The following is a 17,966-nucleotide window of genomic DNA, read 5'->3' as shown; positions in this document are numbered from 1 at the left end:
TTTACAAGAATCTTCCACACGGACTGAAAACAAGAGACAAATACCACACAAGCAGCATACCAGATCTTAATTTCATAACTGATAACTATCCAATATATTATGCATGCTTTGTTATGTCTCATAAATGCATTATGTTTATATAATTTATTCGTTTTCAGTGTTCTTTCATGGCTTTGCTGCTAAGCTATGTTTCTGGCACTTCATTCACACAAAATTTCATGATACGCTTTCACTCTTTGGAGCCCATCTCGCAGCTTTTCCCTTCCACCTCACTAAACCTGGCCTCCCAGGGCACAGGGAATTCACATTTGAGCAAACATCAAGTTTTACAGACACCAGATTTGGTTCAAAGCCCACAAAAGCTAAGGAGGACTTTTTTCCTCTTTTTTTTTTTTTTTTTTCAGTAACTGTTGGATCAGACCTTAAACACGGGTTATTGGTTTCTAATGCAAAGACAGGCAATAATTGTTCCTCTCGGGTGCTCACTTCCACCATCATGAGAGACAAAGTCATAGCAATTATATCTTTGGTTCAACACCGTCATTTCCTGGCATTTACGGTTGTGTGAGCAAACATCTCCACTGCCGCATCAGGACCACAACAACTCATCAGCAAGATTTAATTTAGGGTCCCTGCTGCCACCAGAGGAATAGCAATGGAAAGCCACCCACAAACCTCCAGGTACCCCCCCCCATCTTCAACTCACAGGCAGGCTCTTCTTGTTCTGCATCTTCCATTTACTCCATTAATGATTTATTATTAATGAAAAATTAACATTGCATGGAGGCATTTTTCTTCTTTGACAGCATGCCAGTCCTCAACCCTGGCCTGAGACATACGTGTGAATATTTATAAGCTGCTTCCTATTGTCTTTCCAAAAATGTATAATTATGCTGCAGTTCATTGGCATTTCATTAAATATATAACAATAAGATTAAGCATTTGCTGGGCTATCTAGAAGCAGTTCAAATAGGATGTAAATAATACTGCTAAACTGCACAAATATTTTATCAGCCTGCTCTCAGCTTTGTCCTGCAGTGAGGGACAGATTCAGTTCCAAACTTTGCAATAAATCGCAGTAATGGGTCTCCCTAACCTACAAAAGATCAGTTTTCCCCATACAGGTAGGGAGAGGATCCTCAGTTACATATATTCATTCCAGCTCCCTGCAGGTGAGCATTTCATGTTTTCATTAGTCTCATTAGCACTCATTAGTGTCATGAGGTTGCTCTGAAGTGACCCGCTCTCTTTGCAGTGGGGTTATGTCAATCAGCAATAAACTCAGATGCATAAAACTATAAATAGAGGTGGGTGGCTCCACACTTGCTTTAGATGTATGTTGCTGTGCATGACTTCAAGAATTACCAAGAAAAAATGTACAGTTGTGTCCTAGCACTCCAGAAAATCATAGAAAACATGATGCACTTCTGTGGAGACAAGTTTATCAATGATGATTTACTTCGTCATTTCATTTCCTTCCTCTCTGCCACATATATCTACAAAAACCTGTTTTGTCAAGACTTGCTCTGCCTTTCTTTCTAGAAATCAAGTTTCCAGATAAATAATGCACAGAAGGTTCAGTTAAAACATCAGCTGTGATCTGTAACTGCCAGAGAAAAATGTCAAGCACTGGTCACATCTGAGCTAAGTGGCATGTGGAATACTTAAAAAAAAAAAAAAAAAAAAAAAAGCTTTTTGATTACAGTATTAGCAAGTAAGAACTGTCCTGGGGTGGGAGCCAGTTGTCAGGCTGTGTATTTTCCCAATTAGTGGATCATACTGTAGTTGGGATTTCACTTGTGAGTATCTGAAGCAAATTTGACTTCCCAAAATCTAGAAGTTAAAGGTTCCATGTGAGATCTCTGAGATGTGCCTAACTCAGAAGATGTTAAGCAATCCCTACAGTTCTCCTTAAAACTTGGATGTGTTTACCTGTGCACCTAAGCTGACAAAAAGAGCTTTTCCATCTGAACAGCTGTACACACTTTTTAGGTACTCAGAAGACTTAAGTACTGTCATTATTAATGCACTCCTGGAAGTGAAGATGCACATTCACTCGCCATGAAGGTGCCACCCATGAGAAAACGTGGCCCTGCCTCTGTTACAGATGCCCCTCAGCCATATGTTTGAGCAACATTTATTTCCAAAGGTGCAAAGAGAGGGACATAGGAAAAATGACAAGCTGCAGCATATAAGCCTCACAGACTGAGCAGCATGAGGACTAGAAATTCCCTTGCAAGCTCTGAGCTATTTTGGATTAAATCTGCTCTTTAGCAGACCATCTCTATTCAGCTGAAAGTCATACATGTGCTTAAAAGCCTCCTGGCATCAGGCATATATCACGTAATTTTAATGTTATTTTTTATTACCAAAGTACCTAGGAAGCCCTGCTACCATCCAAGACGTCATTCTTCAGAAAAAAGGTCAGTCCCAAAGTGATAAAACTCAACAGGTCAGTAAGGACAGAGAGAAACGTACGAGGAAACAATGCAAAAACACCTCTTCCTCTCAAGTAAATAATATTACAGATGGAAAATTGGAACAGCAACAAGATGATTTACCTGTAGTAACAGAGAAAGTCAGAAGCAGAGCCGTGATTATAGAAGCCTCAGGAGTTTCTGATTCCTAGGCCATTAGCCGGCACTGTCTCTGTTAGACATATTGTTATGAGGGAGGTTTACAACACTCTTTTTTTTTTTTTGTCAATTTACCTACCAGTATGCCAACTGTTAGAAAATGGCAATGTGTTTTTTTCGCTAGTGAGTCTTCTCATGCTGTTGAATTTTGGTGGTTTATGCAGATCTTCAATGCAAATTGTTCAAGGACTCTTTCCCTCTTATTTACCCTTTCATATTTTATGGGTATATTTTAATGCAGCCCACACAGTTCTTCAGACACATATTAGGCCCTTAAAAAGATCTTATTCCGGCTGCTGAATATACTGCAATGAAAAAGCCAAGAATTCTGGATGGGGGAAAAAAAAATAAGGTTAAATTCTCTGTAATACTAGAGAATTAATAAAACGTTGTTCAAAAACCTGGAGAATATTGCAAAGATTGGAAGGTTCTAAAATAAAAAAATTAATATGATCTTTTTTTTTTAATGTTTACTACAATTAAAACATATTAAATTAACTCAGCAAGACTGGATCTGAGGTAATTAGGAAATATGAGACATCACTTGCCAGACTGATTGCACTCTGCTTGTATGTTAAACTGGAGAAATGTCAGCTTTCCCAGCATTATTAGAGGTCTGTTATCAAAGTCTGCAAAGTATTACACTGGGTGAGCATTAGATTGATGCTTCTAAAATTGAGTGAGATTGAATTAAAGCAGATAGTTTGATGGACTCCCAGTGGGAAACGTCCTGTATTTCTCCTAGCCAGTATTATTCAACCTGAAATCTTGTTTTGGATTTTTATTCTTTAACTTATCAGACTACTGCTTTACAACTCACAGTGTAAATGGTATCTTAATTTGTTTATGAAATACACAGAAGACACATTGTTTCACTCCAGTTTTCTCATCCTCCTAGAAAGTGTGTTCCCTCCCCTGTAGTTCATTCTGCACCCCATGACATCCCAATAAAATATGAGGAACTACACGTCTCATTCAGTGCTCTGAGATTTTGTTTTCTAAGGAATAGGTGAGCACAGGGCTACAGATACAGATACTCCTATTCTAGCTTATATCAGGTTTAAAAAAATAAAAAAATAAAAAATAAAAAAGCCTGAAGGGTTTTACCTACCTCTGTGCTATTTCTATTGCCAAAAGTCTCCATCAGTGCAAGAGTCTCTCATCATGGGGAGTTTGAACTTTCCTTTAATCTAATCCATTTAGAAAATGACTTACAACTTATTGAATAAATTGGAGAAAATTGATATCTTTTCATTAGACTGACAAAGTCTTTTTCACTGCTGGCATCTGTGAAATATGTTCTCTATTTAAATTTTATTTATATCAATCTTCTCTGGTGGAAACGAGATTAAAATGGAATGCTTTACACTTACAGTAAAAACCTTCCCATCCTGAATGAGTGTCATACTGGTTCTGCAAACGATCTCTGTTTCTTATTCCTTGGAGTAACACAATACCTACGATCAGGAGGAAGCACAGTCTAATCTCTCTATTCCTTTGTATTCTATTTCTAAATAAACAAAATGTGTATACTTTATCACAGGAAAAAGAGAAAAAGAGATAGGTGCTGTGGCTTTGTGATGGCAAATGCAGAAGTAATCTTGGAGCATTTTCATACATAGCATGTTCCCTCTGAACTGTTGAAAAATGCATGATGCAACTTTGCTCTGTTTCATATTTCAGGGTGTTCCATAAACATGAATTAAATTTATATATTACTCTGTATCGTCATACTGTTGTATTGTTAAATATAATGTCTTTATACTCATTGTCATATATGTTTGTCATATTGTTAAAGCAATTTCCTAAATACAAATGTAGAAAAGTTAAAGGAGAATTGCATCTGTCAAAAAAATCTTCGCGTTCTTTATACTCACTTGAACAGCAAACATCTGAGGCAAGTGCCTGCAAGTTTCTGAGCTATGTGCATATTTTCTCCCAGACTTCCTTCTGCCCTGTTAATCACCTGTGAGAGAGCAGTCAGCTGCTGCTCTGAGGGACAGAATAACTGCAGTTTAATGCAAGAACTTGAAGACCGAGAAATGAAAAACTCAGCAAGTTTGGGAGTTTAAACGAGCAAGGATATTTTAATCAAATGAATTGTGTTGTTGTTGTTGTTTTAGTTTGGTTTTTGTTGTTTTTTGTTTGTTTTGTTTTTTTTCTAAATATCTTTTGATTCAAGGGGAAGGTGATTGAATGGTTAGTATTTCCTTGTTAATTTGATCTCAGATCAAATTTAGGTGTTTGAGGGTGTTCAAGTGCATTTTTATTGTGATGCTGTAATAGAATAATTCATCTATGAAATTCGAGGGGAAAATATCCCCAGTCAGCCCTCATGCACCCAAGCTTTGTGCTCCAAAGGATGCACAAGAACAAGTCAAAAAGCGGTCACTGCCCTTATGCAACCCACAAAGAATCTCATGAACTTTGCAGGCTGAAGCCCACTGAAGTCAATCTAGGCAGGAAGTTCCCTGCAGCCATCTGGGTCTTTGGGCATTGTTTGGGAACAAATTCATTTTAAAATGTGATAGAATTGTGTAAACACTAGCAAACGTAAGCTTTCTGTTGCTCTTTCCCTATATGGAATCTGATTACCAGATCTCTTATCTGTTGTTTTATTTCTCTGATGGTATACATGAAGAGAAAATGCAATTTCAACTAAGTGTTTTGTTTTGTTTTGTTTTGTTGTCTGCAATTCATGCAAGCTAAACACGTCAAAAGTTAAATATTTTGATCAAAATTTTTCTATAGCTTCTCTAACAAAGGTGATAAAAATCCAGTGTGAATTGAACTTGAAAAAAAAAAAAAAGGAAGAATAAAGTTTCCTTTATCCCTCTAGCTCCATTAGTTATGTGCTTAAAGTTTAATATTCTCATAAAATATGCATTTTCTTGAAAAGAGCTCAGATATAAGCAATCCCTTATTTACAGTAGCAGGAGCTGGGGAAAAATAACACAAACTAAGCAGGAGCAGTCAAGCCTCTTTTATATCATATCCTTTTTCTCTCCCCATGGCTGAGGGTATCTGCCTCAGTCAAATCAGCCTTGCATGAAAAAACTCTGCACTTCAGGTATTCCCCAGAGAGTGAGAAAGAACACGATGAAAACCACTCCAAAACGTTACTAGCATCTAATTCAGAATGATGTGAGCACTCACAGCCTGCAATGCCTGGTGACTAACAGGAGCCTGTAATTCTCATCCACAATTAGCAACCTAGGTCACTGAGAAGCTCAGGTTCTTCATGATCCTGGAGATCTCGAATACAAACCATCCCAAGGGAAAGCACCTTAATTTTAACAAATCTCTCTCCGCACGACCACCTCAGCACATCCCAGAGCGACATCACCTAAACAGAGTGAAACTGCGTTGTATTCCCTGGAGAGGATTTTTTTTTTCTCCCCCTCCCCATACAGGTGTGCCTAAGCTCAAAACACAGCAAACTGTGATTCATTTTAAAGCTTTTGCCTGCCTCTTTGAACAGAGCTGGAGGTGTAAAACTTTGAAATGGAGCAGACCTCAAAGGAGCAGCGGTGCCCAGGAAAGATAGCTGGTCCTAAAGATTAAAAGGCTCTTAATAGAAGTGAAAACCTATAAACACAAGACTCAAAGGAAATAATTTTCATCTAGGTCTGGATGCCCCTGCCACAGCGTGGTGCTGAGGACAAGACCACAATAAGCTTTGTAGTGCTTCAGACTTACAAAAGACTTTGCCCACTTATGTATTAGAAAAAAATTGGTGCTTTTCATCTGCAAATGACCTCAGTTTTCCTTTTTAAAAAGGAGCCTTTTCCTCAGCCCATCTGTACTGCTTAGGGACCTGTGAGGGTGCTCACTGGTGGACCCTTGGGAGGGCTTTCTTGTGATTGTACCTGCACTGTGATCACAAATGGGTATGTTCACTAAAATCTGCACGCTGGTAGATGAAAGAGCTGACATCAGGGTTCAGTGCTCATTTTGTGTTTGATTGTTCATTGGGGTCAATACCAGATGCTTGGGCTGTATTTAGGAACAACATCAATGAGGAGTTAGATCATTGTAATCGCAGTGAACAGCACTGCTTCCCCACGCTGCCTGTCAGTGTGTTCTCCTATCTCTGAATACATTGCAAACCCTGTGCCAGAGAATTTAGTTTTGTGGACTTTAGCACCTAGTATCTTAGGATACCTCTCCACAGTTAGTTAATGCTACGGCACTGCTACTAATAAACAAATATGATCATTGCTTTTGATTCCATATCATCAGATTCTCCTAAAGTACCCTGAGGATGCTCTGCTCCGATGCTTGCTGTGAGGGCCTGTATTTAGCAGGGTATGCTTTTCAGTTTGCCCACTGCACAATCTATTATTAGAGTGCAGATTCAGCCTCATATGCCTTTTCAAGCATAGCAAAGAGAGAGATCTCTTTTCTTCACTGTTAGCAGCATTAATGATAACCTTCTGAAAATGATGTGTGAATAGCATCATTACACTGCCTTGCAAGCGCAGGTGTAAAAGGGTTTTTGTGCTCTACATATGGATAAATGATATATTACATGATAAAAATGAGGCACAAGCTGTGAGAAGAAATAGGAGAGAAAAAACAGAGTTTAACTCATTTGCTCCAACTTATTGACTTCGTCATTCAGAACAAATGAGCTTGCAAAACCAAAATATTTACTGCCTGTGTTTCAAGTAAACCCAACAGGTGAAAAGTATATTCCTGCTGGGACAGCTATCCGGTGAGTCTGTTGGTATAATCACATAGCAAGTGAAGGCCTGTTTTAGATATATTAATTTGGACTCCAAAATTGGAGTGACCTTTTATTAGAGCAAATTAGCTCTAAAGAGATATCTGGCCTGCCAATGTTGGTTCTCTGTCTGGTGTGTTTGTCCTAACGGGGCTGGATGCCCTCCAGCATGGCCCACCAAATGTATTGACCAGACGCTGCTCAGGTCGACATGCTCAGCAAGTGGTTTTTCCAGCTTATATGGGGAACAGCAATCTCACGTTTTCAAAGGAAAATTTTATCACACTGTAAAAGAAATAAAACTGAAGTTTAGTGACAGTATACTTGACCTTCTTCACAGGACTTCCCATTCTATATTACTCATTTTTATTTCCCTCGGTTTACTACCAACTTTATGTAAAAAAACAGCTTCCTTTCTGAGTATGTGACATGATTTAGTGTTTATTTAATCAATATACATTATTTCACTGTTACATTCTTACCTAAAGGAAATGGTATTTGGCTTTTTTTGGGTACAAGCACGTGTATGTAAGTCTCTGTGTTTCCTTAGGACTTTGTAAGCATCATCGGAGTGCTGCTAGATAAAAAAATAAATCAAGAATTTAATTATAAACTCTGAAATGTCCTTAAATCAATGCATGCACAAGGGGGCATTTTCCCGGGCTGAATGGTGTGATGCAAGGTAGTCTGCTGCTTCAAAGGTACTTTATAGGCTTGACGCAGCTATGAGGAGAGGTACAGAAGGGTTAAGCCTTTCTATTTGCATGAGTGTGGGAAAAGCTTTGACAGTTAGGTGTCACAAGTGCAACCATGAAATTAATTCTTGCCAGGGAAAACAAGTGACAGACAGAGACACTCAATCCCCAAATATTTGCAATTTGCAAGGTCAGCTAAAGTTTATCAAAATCCCCAGAAAATAGTGCCATTAAGATACAGTTAGTTTATGGACAGATAACAATTCCCAAGGAAAATAAAATAAAATTTAATTAAGATACACTCAAAGTTGTAAATATACGTGCCGATTGAATTCAAACAACAAGACCCAAACACTGTAATTATTTAGAATGCTAAACATTTGGAAATTGAAATCAACTGCTGAAGATAATATGGTTTCTATAAAATTCATAATCGTATTTCAACAAACTGAGTTTCTGCTGCAGTTGAGTAATACCTTACCTTCTCTTTCTAGTTGTAGCACTCCCTACTATGGGATACTGCAGAAGCAAAAAGTCTACATGTGTTCAAACAATTATGCACCGGTTTGCAGAAGAAAAAGCCAGCTGTAGGTATTCAAAGCAAAGCAGACACTGATTCCAGAGTTCTCTGAGACACAAGTCCAGAAGACCTGCAGAATATCTGGGGGAAAATCTACAACTTATCTTGTTCTGTTACATCCAAAAAAATCAGACTGGTCATTCACAGACTAGACCTTGTGTGTAAGGAAGCTATGGCAAGCAGTGCACTGTTTGGACAACATTTGATGCAAAGCAAGCAATTAAATGTGGACTCCTTGCAACTAAATTTCAAATGAAGGGTTTAGACAACACTCCTAAATAGAGTTGTCCCCTTGAGATATAATTTATTATTTTCATTATAACATTGCTGTGATCATTGTCTTTTCTCTTTTAGCTTCAATAGTGATTGGGAAATGGTGGTGTGAGATGGAGCCCTGCCTAGAAGGAGAGGAATGTAAGACGTTGCCTGATAATTCTGGATGGATGTGTGCGACTGGCAATAAAATCAAGACCACCAGAGTAAGTTGTCTTTCTGTCCACACCCATGAGGTTTTAATAGGAACAGAAGTCGATAGTGATCACCTACACCTCGATCTTTCCAGCATCATGTCTGCTGTAAGTGTCTCAGAGATCACTGTGCACCTCCCCAGCCAGATGATGCTTCTGGTCTACTGAAAACTCTCCTGGATTCAGGCTGCTCAGCTGAGTCCAGGGTCGACCACCAGCAGCTTAGAGCTACTGAGTCACCATTCTTATAGACATTGTCTACAGAATGAGCCCCTTTCTGGTGGCTAAAGGGAAGAACATAAGATCTAAGGGATCTGCTGGATCCTGTATGCGTTCCTTGGCTGTCCCAGGGCACATCAGTATTAGCAGCTGTGCAGGCACTTTGTAGCACAAAACGGTGCCGAGGACTCAGCTCACTGTCTGCTTTTCAGGTCTTCCTGCAGACTAGGTATAGCCCTGTGTGCCCATCAGCAATTGGCACACATAAGGCTCGCTGACTCCTGCAGTATAAATACAACTTTTTGCCACGGAGGGTGGACTTGCTCAAAACATGCTTTGTTAACATATCCTCGAGATGCTAAATTTTCGGGTTACTCAGGCCAACAGGTGCATTGACTTTCACCGTGCATTGCCAGGAATATGCTGCAGTATGGTTGCAAAGAGAAAAGGTAGGATGTGAGGTGGCTAAGCTTCTTCCACTATGGAATTATCTTTGGGGAGGAGGCAGGTGAGGGGAGATCTTTTCAAAAATAGATTTTATTTTTTGCATTGGTTGAATATTTCACAATCATTTTCATAAAATGGCCATCTATACCTGTATTCAACAATTTTAATAAGATTGTTTTCATACCACATGATTGAATTTTTTATACAGTTGTCAACTCAAAACATATTTTTTATGAATGAATACATTTTGGTTTTCAGTAAAGTGAAAAATACCTTTTGAAACCTGTAGAACTGAAAAAGCAGAATATTCAAGATTTTTTTTTCCTGTTTATTAAAAAGTTCTACATACTCATAGCTGGCTACTAATTCACGGGAAATTTCGTGTCATGATTTCCCTTCTTTGTTTTTCTGCAGTCCCAACTGTAGTTATTTTTAACATTTTCCAGGCCTTTTGTTGAAGGAGGTCTTACCCCAGCTGATCCCCATGGCTTCTGAATTCTTTTCTTTCCCTCCATATGATTTATCCCATGGGGAATGATTTGTATTGCAACTTCACCTTCTCCTGGCACAGCTAATCTCACCACCACTTAAAATTGTGCCCCTCCTGCATGTGCCTTGCAATGCAATCAAAAAATACAAGAAAACTAACAAATTACTATATGACCTTTTCAGTGAGGCAACAGTTTTCTCACTAAATTAGGGATTTAAAATGGAAGAAAGGGATATTAAAGAAGTAATAAAAAACATAAAGTATGTTATACTTTCTATTTAAATTACAATGCTGTGGTAGCTTTGCAGTCATTTGCTGTTTTTCTGTGAACTCATCCTACCCTTAACTCTCCCGATCGTCATCATATAATCTAGTTCTAGGAGACAGAGGTGATTGCTAGAAATTTAGCAGCTTCATTAATATTCAGATATATGGTCCAATCTATTCAGTATGCATTATTGTATTTCATTTAAATTAAATACTTACAGAGTGAGTGCTCATAACTGAAAAAATATTTCTGTCATTTACCCACAGGAGTTATTTTAATTAGCTTGTGAGAGGAATACCTTATGGTGCTGCTTCCAGTAGAATTTTGCTTTGTTGCTTTAAAATATCATTACAGAGCCCAGCTGACAAAGGCAACATGACATGATGAGCTGCACAACTGTCTCTTGCATTTTCAAAGCAAAAAATCCTACTTCATAATCCCTGAAACTTTGCTTGAGTCCGTACTGCTGCGTCAAGTCGGGCAACATAAATATAAAATAATAGAAGCAATCAGATCCTGAAACAGGCATGTTTTTTCTTTGTTTTGTCATTTCAGATGGCATCAGAGAAAGAGATTACACTATAATCTGTACTGATCCCAATCCAGGCTGCAAGATTGGGCAATGTATGTCTAATTTATGTAGTTAAGGAAGTTAAGAAAGCAGAAGAAACAACACAAATCAGTCATCATCCTAGATATATCTGTGGTGATTAGCCAAAAAAAGCTAAAGCAAGTCACCACAGGCTGTAAACTATTTTAATGAAGGCTTTTCCTTACACAAAATGTATTTATGTTGGGCAGCTTCTGTCCTGGCAAGGAAAACATTCACATTCATGACTCACAGGATTAAAATACTTATTATCTTCAAGGCCCACACTATATCATGTATATCACACATAAACATGTGTGTGCATGTATGTGTATATGTATGTATGAATACCTGTACACAGTGTGTGCAATTTTGCAGTGTATTACTATATGATTGGTTCTGAGGAGTAATTAGTGTCAGAATTAATATTACTTTGGAGTGAGTAGTGTCAGAATGTGGACAGCAGATCCAGTGGAGGCTTTGCCAGCACAGCCTCCATCCCTTCCTTTTCATGCATTTATTCCTAGGCTTAGTCCTTCAATATAGCTCACTAATTAAGTTGTTAAAGCCAAAGTTATAAAGCTCACAGTCTCTGTAAATTGATCTGTTTTCTATTGATAGTCAGAGAAGGTGACAAACACTGGAACAAAATCATTTTTTAATTCTATTTTTGGACCAGTTTCAACCCTTTTTGAATTCCTATTTACTCTTTTTTTTTTTTTTTTTTTTTAAGAATGTAAATTTCAAAGATTTCTATGAAAGTCTGGAGGTTTTTTTTAGAGCAGCATGAGCACTTGGTTGGAGATCATGCCATGACATTTCAGGAGAGCAGCTGGCACCAGGGAGAAAGAGAACACATGGTCTCAGCCTAGATTTTGGGAGGTGGTGCCCACAAGCACACCTAAGCACCTTGAGAACCAGACTTGCTGAAAAACACAAAAGCATGAATCTTCACATATCCCCTGTTTTGTGTCTTCCTGTCTGAGCAAGGGACTCCCTCACAAGCTCTTGACACCCAGCTGGTGCCGATGCACAGCCTTCTGTGCACCACTTTGCAGGGCCCTTGAGGAGCGCAGTGCTCCTCCCAGGGCTTTGTGCCCAGCCTGTGCGCACGGCAAAATGTGCTTTTTCTGTAATCCACACTAATAACACCTGGCATTCATATATGAGCCCTCCAAATGCTTCAACAAGCTGTTTTTCTGCTGATACCACGGAGGATGGAAATTAAAGCCTTCAGCATTTGAGGACTGGCACAGCAGCTCAGCTCGGAGCAGCTTCACGGCCTGCACCCTCCCTTGCAGCCCACCCACCCTCTGGTTTACAGAATATATTTTGTCACCGAAGAAATGCAGGTCATCCTTATGGCGCCCCAGAGGGCTCAGAACAGCACGTTTCATAGTGGCCACACTCATCTCACGCTGCAGCAAATGGCACCTGAAGTGCCGGTGGCCCCTCGGCACCGCGGCCCCGCAGCGCTCTCTTCACCGACTGCCACATCTTTGTGGCAGGGCGCAAGCCAGACAGGGGCGTGCTCATCCCTGAGAGAGGAAACCCAGCAGGGACACTTGTCAGCAGCAAACCACAAGAGCAGAAACGGGGAATGGGGGAGGAATGGAAACGGGAAATGAAACCACAGTTATTGGTTGTTGTTTCTTTAAGCTCTCCTACTAAGTTAATATGCCAGATGATTTTCAGACTAGGTTTTTCTGAAAAGAAAAAAAGAAGAAACCCTTCTATTTTTGCAATAACTGTCTCTATAATTAAGAGGTCAGTTCAAAACAGTAGAGCACAAAATAGTAAATATCTCTTGCTCTTAGTGTAGCATTTCTTCATATCACCTAGTGCTTAGCTAATAATTTGTAGCCCTAATTATGCCTAAGCCTGCTCATATTCAAGTCAATATGAGTTTCACTGCTGACCTAATCATCTAGCAAAGTGTTGGACCCCTTCCGCCATTCATCTGCGTGTATCAGTTCGGAAAAGCAATGGAAGCCTCTCCTCAGGAGAGCTATTTTTTGCTTCTAGTAGGTTGTTCTTAAAAACCTCTGGGCGGTGGTGTTTCCTCTTCAAGCCATTAGTGCACTCACTTAGATCAATTGTGGTGTTTGTCATGAAGAGCGATGGTTCTGCTGTTTGTTGTGCTATGCAGGCTGTCTTATCTCACTCGAGGTGAGGAGATGGAGTCGGTCAGACTGCCCAGTCTGTTACCTTGGTCATTTGTCATACCTTGCCCCTCTTTCGGTGAGTAGGGTGGTGGGGGCCAAATGAACCTGAAAGTGGGGCCCAGTCACATGTCCTGGCCTAGCAGGAGCTACCAGCATCACCCCAAGAAGGGGAGGATGGAAGGCTTTTGGCCTCATGCCCAGAGCTGTGCCAGCATCTCCTGCACCACCACAAACCCAGCATCTGGGGCACGGGCAGGGGCTCCTTTGGGGTCTGCTTCTGTACACCCTTAAATCACTGCGGCCTCAGGAGCAAAGAGAACCAAAATATAAAATTAAGATTTGATCTCAGCTGTACAATGAGCAGGGCTGCGTGCCACAAAGCTTAGGTCTGTTTTTCTTTCCTCCCCTGGCACATTTAAAATGACTGACTCTCGCACTTTCTTACTGCAGATCCACCCGAGGACCTAACAGAGCGACGTCTGCACGGAGACAGTGAAAGCCCAGCTGATTTATGAGGACAAAATATCAAAAGTTGAAAACCATCTCAGCATTTACAAGCCAAATGGATTTCTTATTTGCACTCTGACTGTTTACCAGACAACAACAGTGGCTTTACTGTGTGAAAGAGAGTATTCTGTGGAAATAATGCCCCTGCTTTTTGACAGCTGAAAAGAAAAATGAAGAAAATGGTTCCTTTGGTAAAGTTTCTGAGATTACGAAGTACAAACAACAGTATAAGTTTGGATCTACAATTTACTTTATACCACTTAAAGTATATATATATATATAGAAATATATATATATTAATATATGATATTTTGAAATAAAAGCCTCACTCTTCAAGAAATTGAATAGTACCACACTTTGCTGCAGCTGCTGTAATTTTTTTTTTCTTTATTGTAATGGTCTGGAAGATCCCTACCTGTTTCAGAAAGAAATGTGGCGGTGAAGAGGCAAAGCAAACCTGCTGCGGTACAAGGACGCCTAAGAGCTACACGAATCCTATCGATGCAGCATCCAGAGCTTTCCATTCCCTTCGGTAGAATTTCAAGGGCATTTTGTTGTTCAACTTTGTGTTCTGGAGGCTTTTCCCCTTGTGCAATACTAGCATGCTGGCTTTGCTTCATAACCATACTTGATACTCGATTGATATATAACAATGATAATTCTATCCTCTTCCAAGAAAATATTTTTAGAGCTGTTAGATATTCTGTGGAGAAGAAATGGACAACTACTGAGTGAAGTACAGTATGTATTAAAAGTTTATTTGGCAGAGTTTGGTAGACTGTGAGCTCCCTTCTTATTAAAGATGTACAGTACGTACAATGTCTTCAGACTTTGTATAGCTCATAGAGACTGCAGTAAAATCCCAGTAACCAACTCCAAAGCTTTGCGTTGTTGGCTCACTAATTCTTTGAAACAATGACAAAGCTCTTTCTTTCTAGACTGAGATGCAAGAGGGCTTCTACTTATGGTTTGTTTGTGTTTTGTTTTTTTTTTTTTATGAGTCAATTTGCAATTGGTGAACAAGCATTTTTAGCTTAAGAGAATGCCCCTGTGGACAGCTCAAGTGCTGAGGCACACCCACTTGCCTGGCTGTGTGCTTTTATCCCACAATAATGGTTTCTTTCAGTTTAATTTTAATGTTTCTCACTAAGGTGAATTCGGCTGAGATGAGATGATCTTCAGCAAGGATGCATCCACAGAGGCATTTAGCTACTAACCGTGAACACTGAGTTCACATTCCTAGCTCAGCTATTGCTGTTCACCATGCAGCCTGGCCCTTGTGCTGCTGAAGATCAAATCTGAGGGCTGAAGTGTGCAAGTCTAGTTCACATTCCTGAGCACTTTTCTGAGCAGTTCAATTAGTTTCAGGGGGGTTATTCATGCGGAAAAGTGTCTTTCTTTCATGCATAAGTGTGCACAGCCCACCCTTCAGTACACCTAATGCTACCAAATCAAAAAGGAATGTAGAAGCCTAGCACTCATTTTATCCAGTCGAGCTTCATTTCTTTGATATGTCCAATTTCCTTTCAGCCCGCTTACCTGTCTCTCACAGGACCCCTTCAGCCATGCTAATCACTTTTAATCCAATGCAGAGGAAGAGCTGCGCTTCCCAACCCAGAATTGGTCAAAATTCCCCCACTAACTTACTTTCTCCTTCGGGGCAACCACTTCAGTCCCTGACGTTTCAAGAGGCAGAAATTTGTCACTGTAATTACATTGTGTGTTAAAGCAGCTACATGACATGTCACGCCATCCTCCATGCAGGCTTTCCGTGCTGGTCCCTGCCTGATGCTCACGGCAGAAATGGAGATGCTTCTTCCAAGTAGTTCTATTATTTCTCTTTTAAAAAGATATCAGAGTGAAAAAGTACAGGGAAAAATCTTTTTCTCTTTTCTGCGCACAGAAAAACTAAATAGAACAAGCCTCACCACCAGCTGCAGATCCTACCATATGGACACCAGCCCCCTGGCAGTCCCGCTGGACAGGCCATGTATTTTCTGGCCACAGACATCTGCCTGAGCCACAGAAGATACCTGTACCCTGCTTTAGTGATGGTCTACCATGGATGTGTGTCCCTAGTCCCATCCTCTCGATTTGGAAGTGACCACTGCCTGCCTCATTGCCCACAAACAGGTGGGTTCCCAAAATAAGATTGTTAGACCAACTCCAAGTCCACCCGGCACAAATAAGGAGAAACTCTTCCCAAATAAATCCTTAGCATTTCTTATTTTTACTAGAACAGCACTTTGAAAGGGCCCTCCAGAGATAGGAATCCCTCGTCGCACTAAGAGATATCCCCTGCTACCAGAATAAGGGGGAATTAAAAGCTAGAAAGTGTTGCCATCCCTTTACCAATGGTATCTGAATAGCTAAATGTCCATTCAAAATCTTATTAGCAGTCTGTGGAAAACTGGGCAGAAACTAAACTTGAGTGTCCTTATTCCCAGTCCAGTGATGCTCTAAATGATAACCCCCACACAACAAACTAGCCCATGGCATCTTGTATCCTTTGGCAAATTCCAAGCTATCACCATTGAGAGGTATTTATCCCATAGCAGTGTATCCGACATGGCTCAGACTGTGAGCAGATAACAATGCTTATGCCCGTGTCTATGAAATACGCCTGTTAAGACTGGGAAATATTAGACTTGGTAAAATATAAGAAGGAAATGTTGTCATTTCCACGGTAAAGTTTCCTAAAGATGTTTATGAATCCTTTCTTTGCCAGTAGGCAGCCTCAAATATCACCACACCAAATTCAGTAAACATCTGCGTCTCTTTGAAGTTGCTGCAAAATCTGCTCATGAAGTGCAGCACTGAGAAATTGCTGTTTTAATTAAAATGTTTTAGAGGGGAATTAAGGCCTCTGCAGAAAAAATGACTAATAAAACGTGAAGTCAAATTAAGAGCTGGATGCAGCTAACCTTCATTGTTTCAGTGAACCAAATTGAAAACAATAATAAAAATATTCAACCAGCCTGGAGTCACAATGATCATGTATTTCAGTGATATGCACAGTAATACAGTGTGTAGAGGGAAGAAGTCATAGCTGCTTTTTCACCTTGGCCAGTGGAAACACAGTGTGTTCCAGTGGTGGAATGAATGCGTCCCCCATCCTCATGGAAATGTGTTAGTCGTGCTGTCCTCTGCACAGTGTTAAAATATTTACATCAACAGAAGTTAAAGTTGACGTTCCTGTTTCTGGTAGAAGTCAAGACAAAAGGATGACAGGGGGGAAAATAAATAAATAAATCAAACATTTGTAAATGCCTCAAAGACAAACTTAGTTATATCAGTGTTTCTTCCTCAGATGTGTGAAACCAAGTTATGTAAATCAAAAATGTGCAAGTTGGAAAAAATACTGGAAAAAAAAAAAAAAAAGTAGCTACCATCTGCCTATTGATTCAAAAAAATCTAGATTACATGTTTCTGTCCAAAAATCTCTAGTAATAAAAAGCTCAGTGTGGTATGATTTGATATTGCTTTTAATATGTTTCATGCTATATGTAAAGAGAAATGCTTCATGGAGACAGTCGAGTGCTATGGCCTGTGATTTTGAACAGGATGATGTGCACCAAAACCTGGTATTACACAGAGATGCCTGTGAAAAAAATACGGAAGGTGACTGACGCGGTTTCTGATGAGTGATACTCCTATTAGACCTACTGATCAACCATTAACATAGTGTGCAGATATTTTCAGCTCTGTATTGCTTGTAGATTTCCCTATTCTAAACTGACTATCTCTGTTCCAAACTCTCCTCACACACCACCAGTATTGCATCACTCACGGTCACTTTGTCAGAGGAAAGCAGTACTTTTCCCATTCACTGTATGGTCAAATATAATTATAAATGATAGAGGAGCTGTGGAAGAGAGAAACCTACCTTGGTTTGGAACGCATATCCATTTCATCTGAAGGTGGCAGTCTTTGTTTCTCTTTTAGTGACAGGATGAATATTGTGTCCTAATATGAGCGTCTCTTATTTCACTACCTCAGTCACATCCCAGCAAGCAGGTTTTAGAGCCTGCCTGACAAAGAAATGGGTCTTGCTTCTTTGCTTGGTATTTTACTTTTTTTTTTTTTTTTGTCAGAGGGAAATAGAAATACATTCCCCAAATAATCTTTCAGATAGACAGAAAGGGATGTGTGTAAAGGGCAGTTGGTTTAAGGCTGT

At 39.7% G+C, this 17,966-nt stretch overlaps 1 protein-coding gene across 3 annotated transcripts in view; it reads left to right on the top strand.

Annotated features, from left to right (window-relative positions):
- TAFA1 (TAFA chemokine like family member 1) overlaps positions 1-17,466 on the top strand; it is a 222,734-nt gene extending 205,268 nt beyond the window's left edge. Inside the window, exons 4-6 of one of the 3 annotated variants that reach the window (XR_013955505.1) lie at positions 8,992-9,116; positions 13,733-14,321; positions 15,693-17,466. Coding sequence is in view for 2 of the 3 variants with exons in the window: in XM_080605930.1 (XP_080462056.1) it covers positions 8,992-9,116; positions 11,084-11,113 (155 nt within the window). In the remaining variant the exon portion in view is untranslated. Of the gene's footprint in view, positions 1-8,991; positions 9,117-11,083; positions 11,153-13,732 lie in introns of all 3 variants that reach the window. The other 2 variants (XM_080605930.1, XM_080605931.1) reach the window with 2 other exon arrangements.
- The last annotated feature ends 500 nt before the right edge of the window (positions 17,467-17,966 follow it).

The sequence above is a fragment of the Anser brachyrhynchus genome (genome assembly GCF_964034855.1).
Source record: "Anser brachyrhynchus genome assembly, chromosome: 10".
NCBI classification, from domain to species: Eukaryota; Metazoa; Chordata; class Aves; order Anseriformes; family Anatidae; genus Anser; species Anser brachyrhynchus.
Note: the sequence above shows the minus strand (reverse complement) of the source record. Positions and strands in the feature narration are given on the sequence as shown.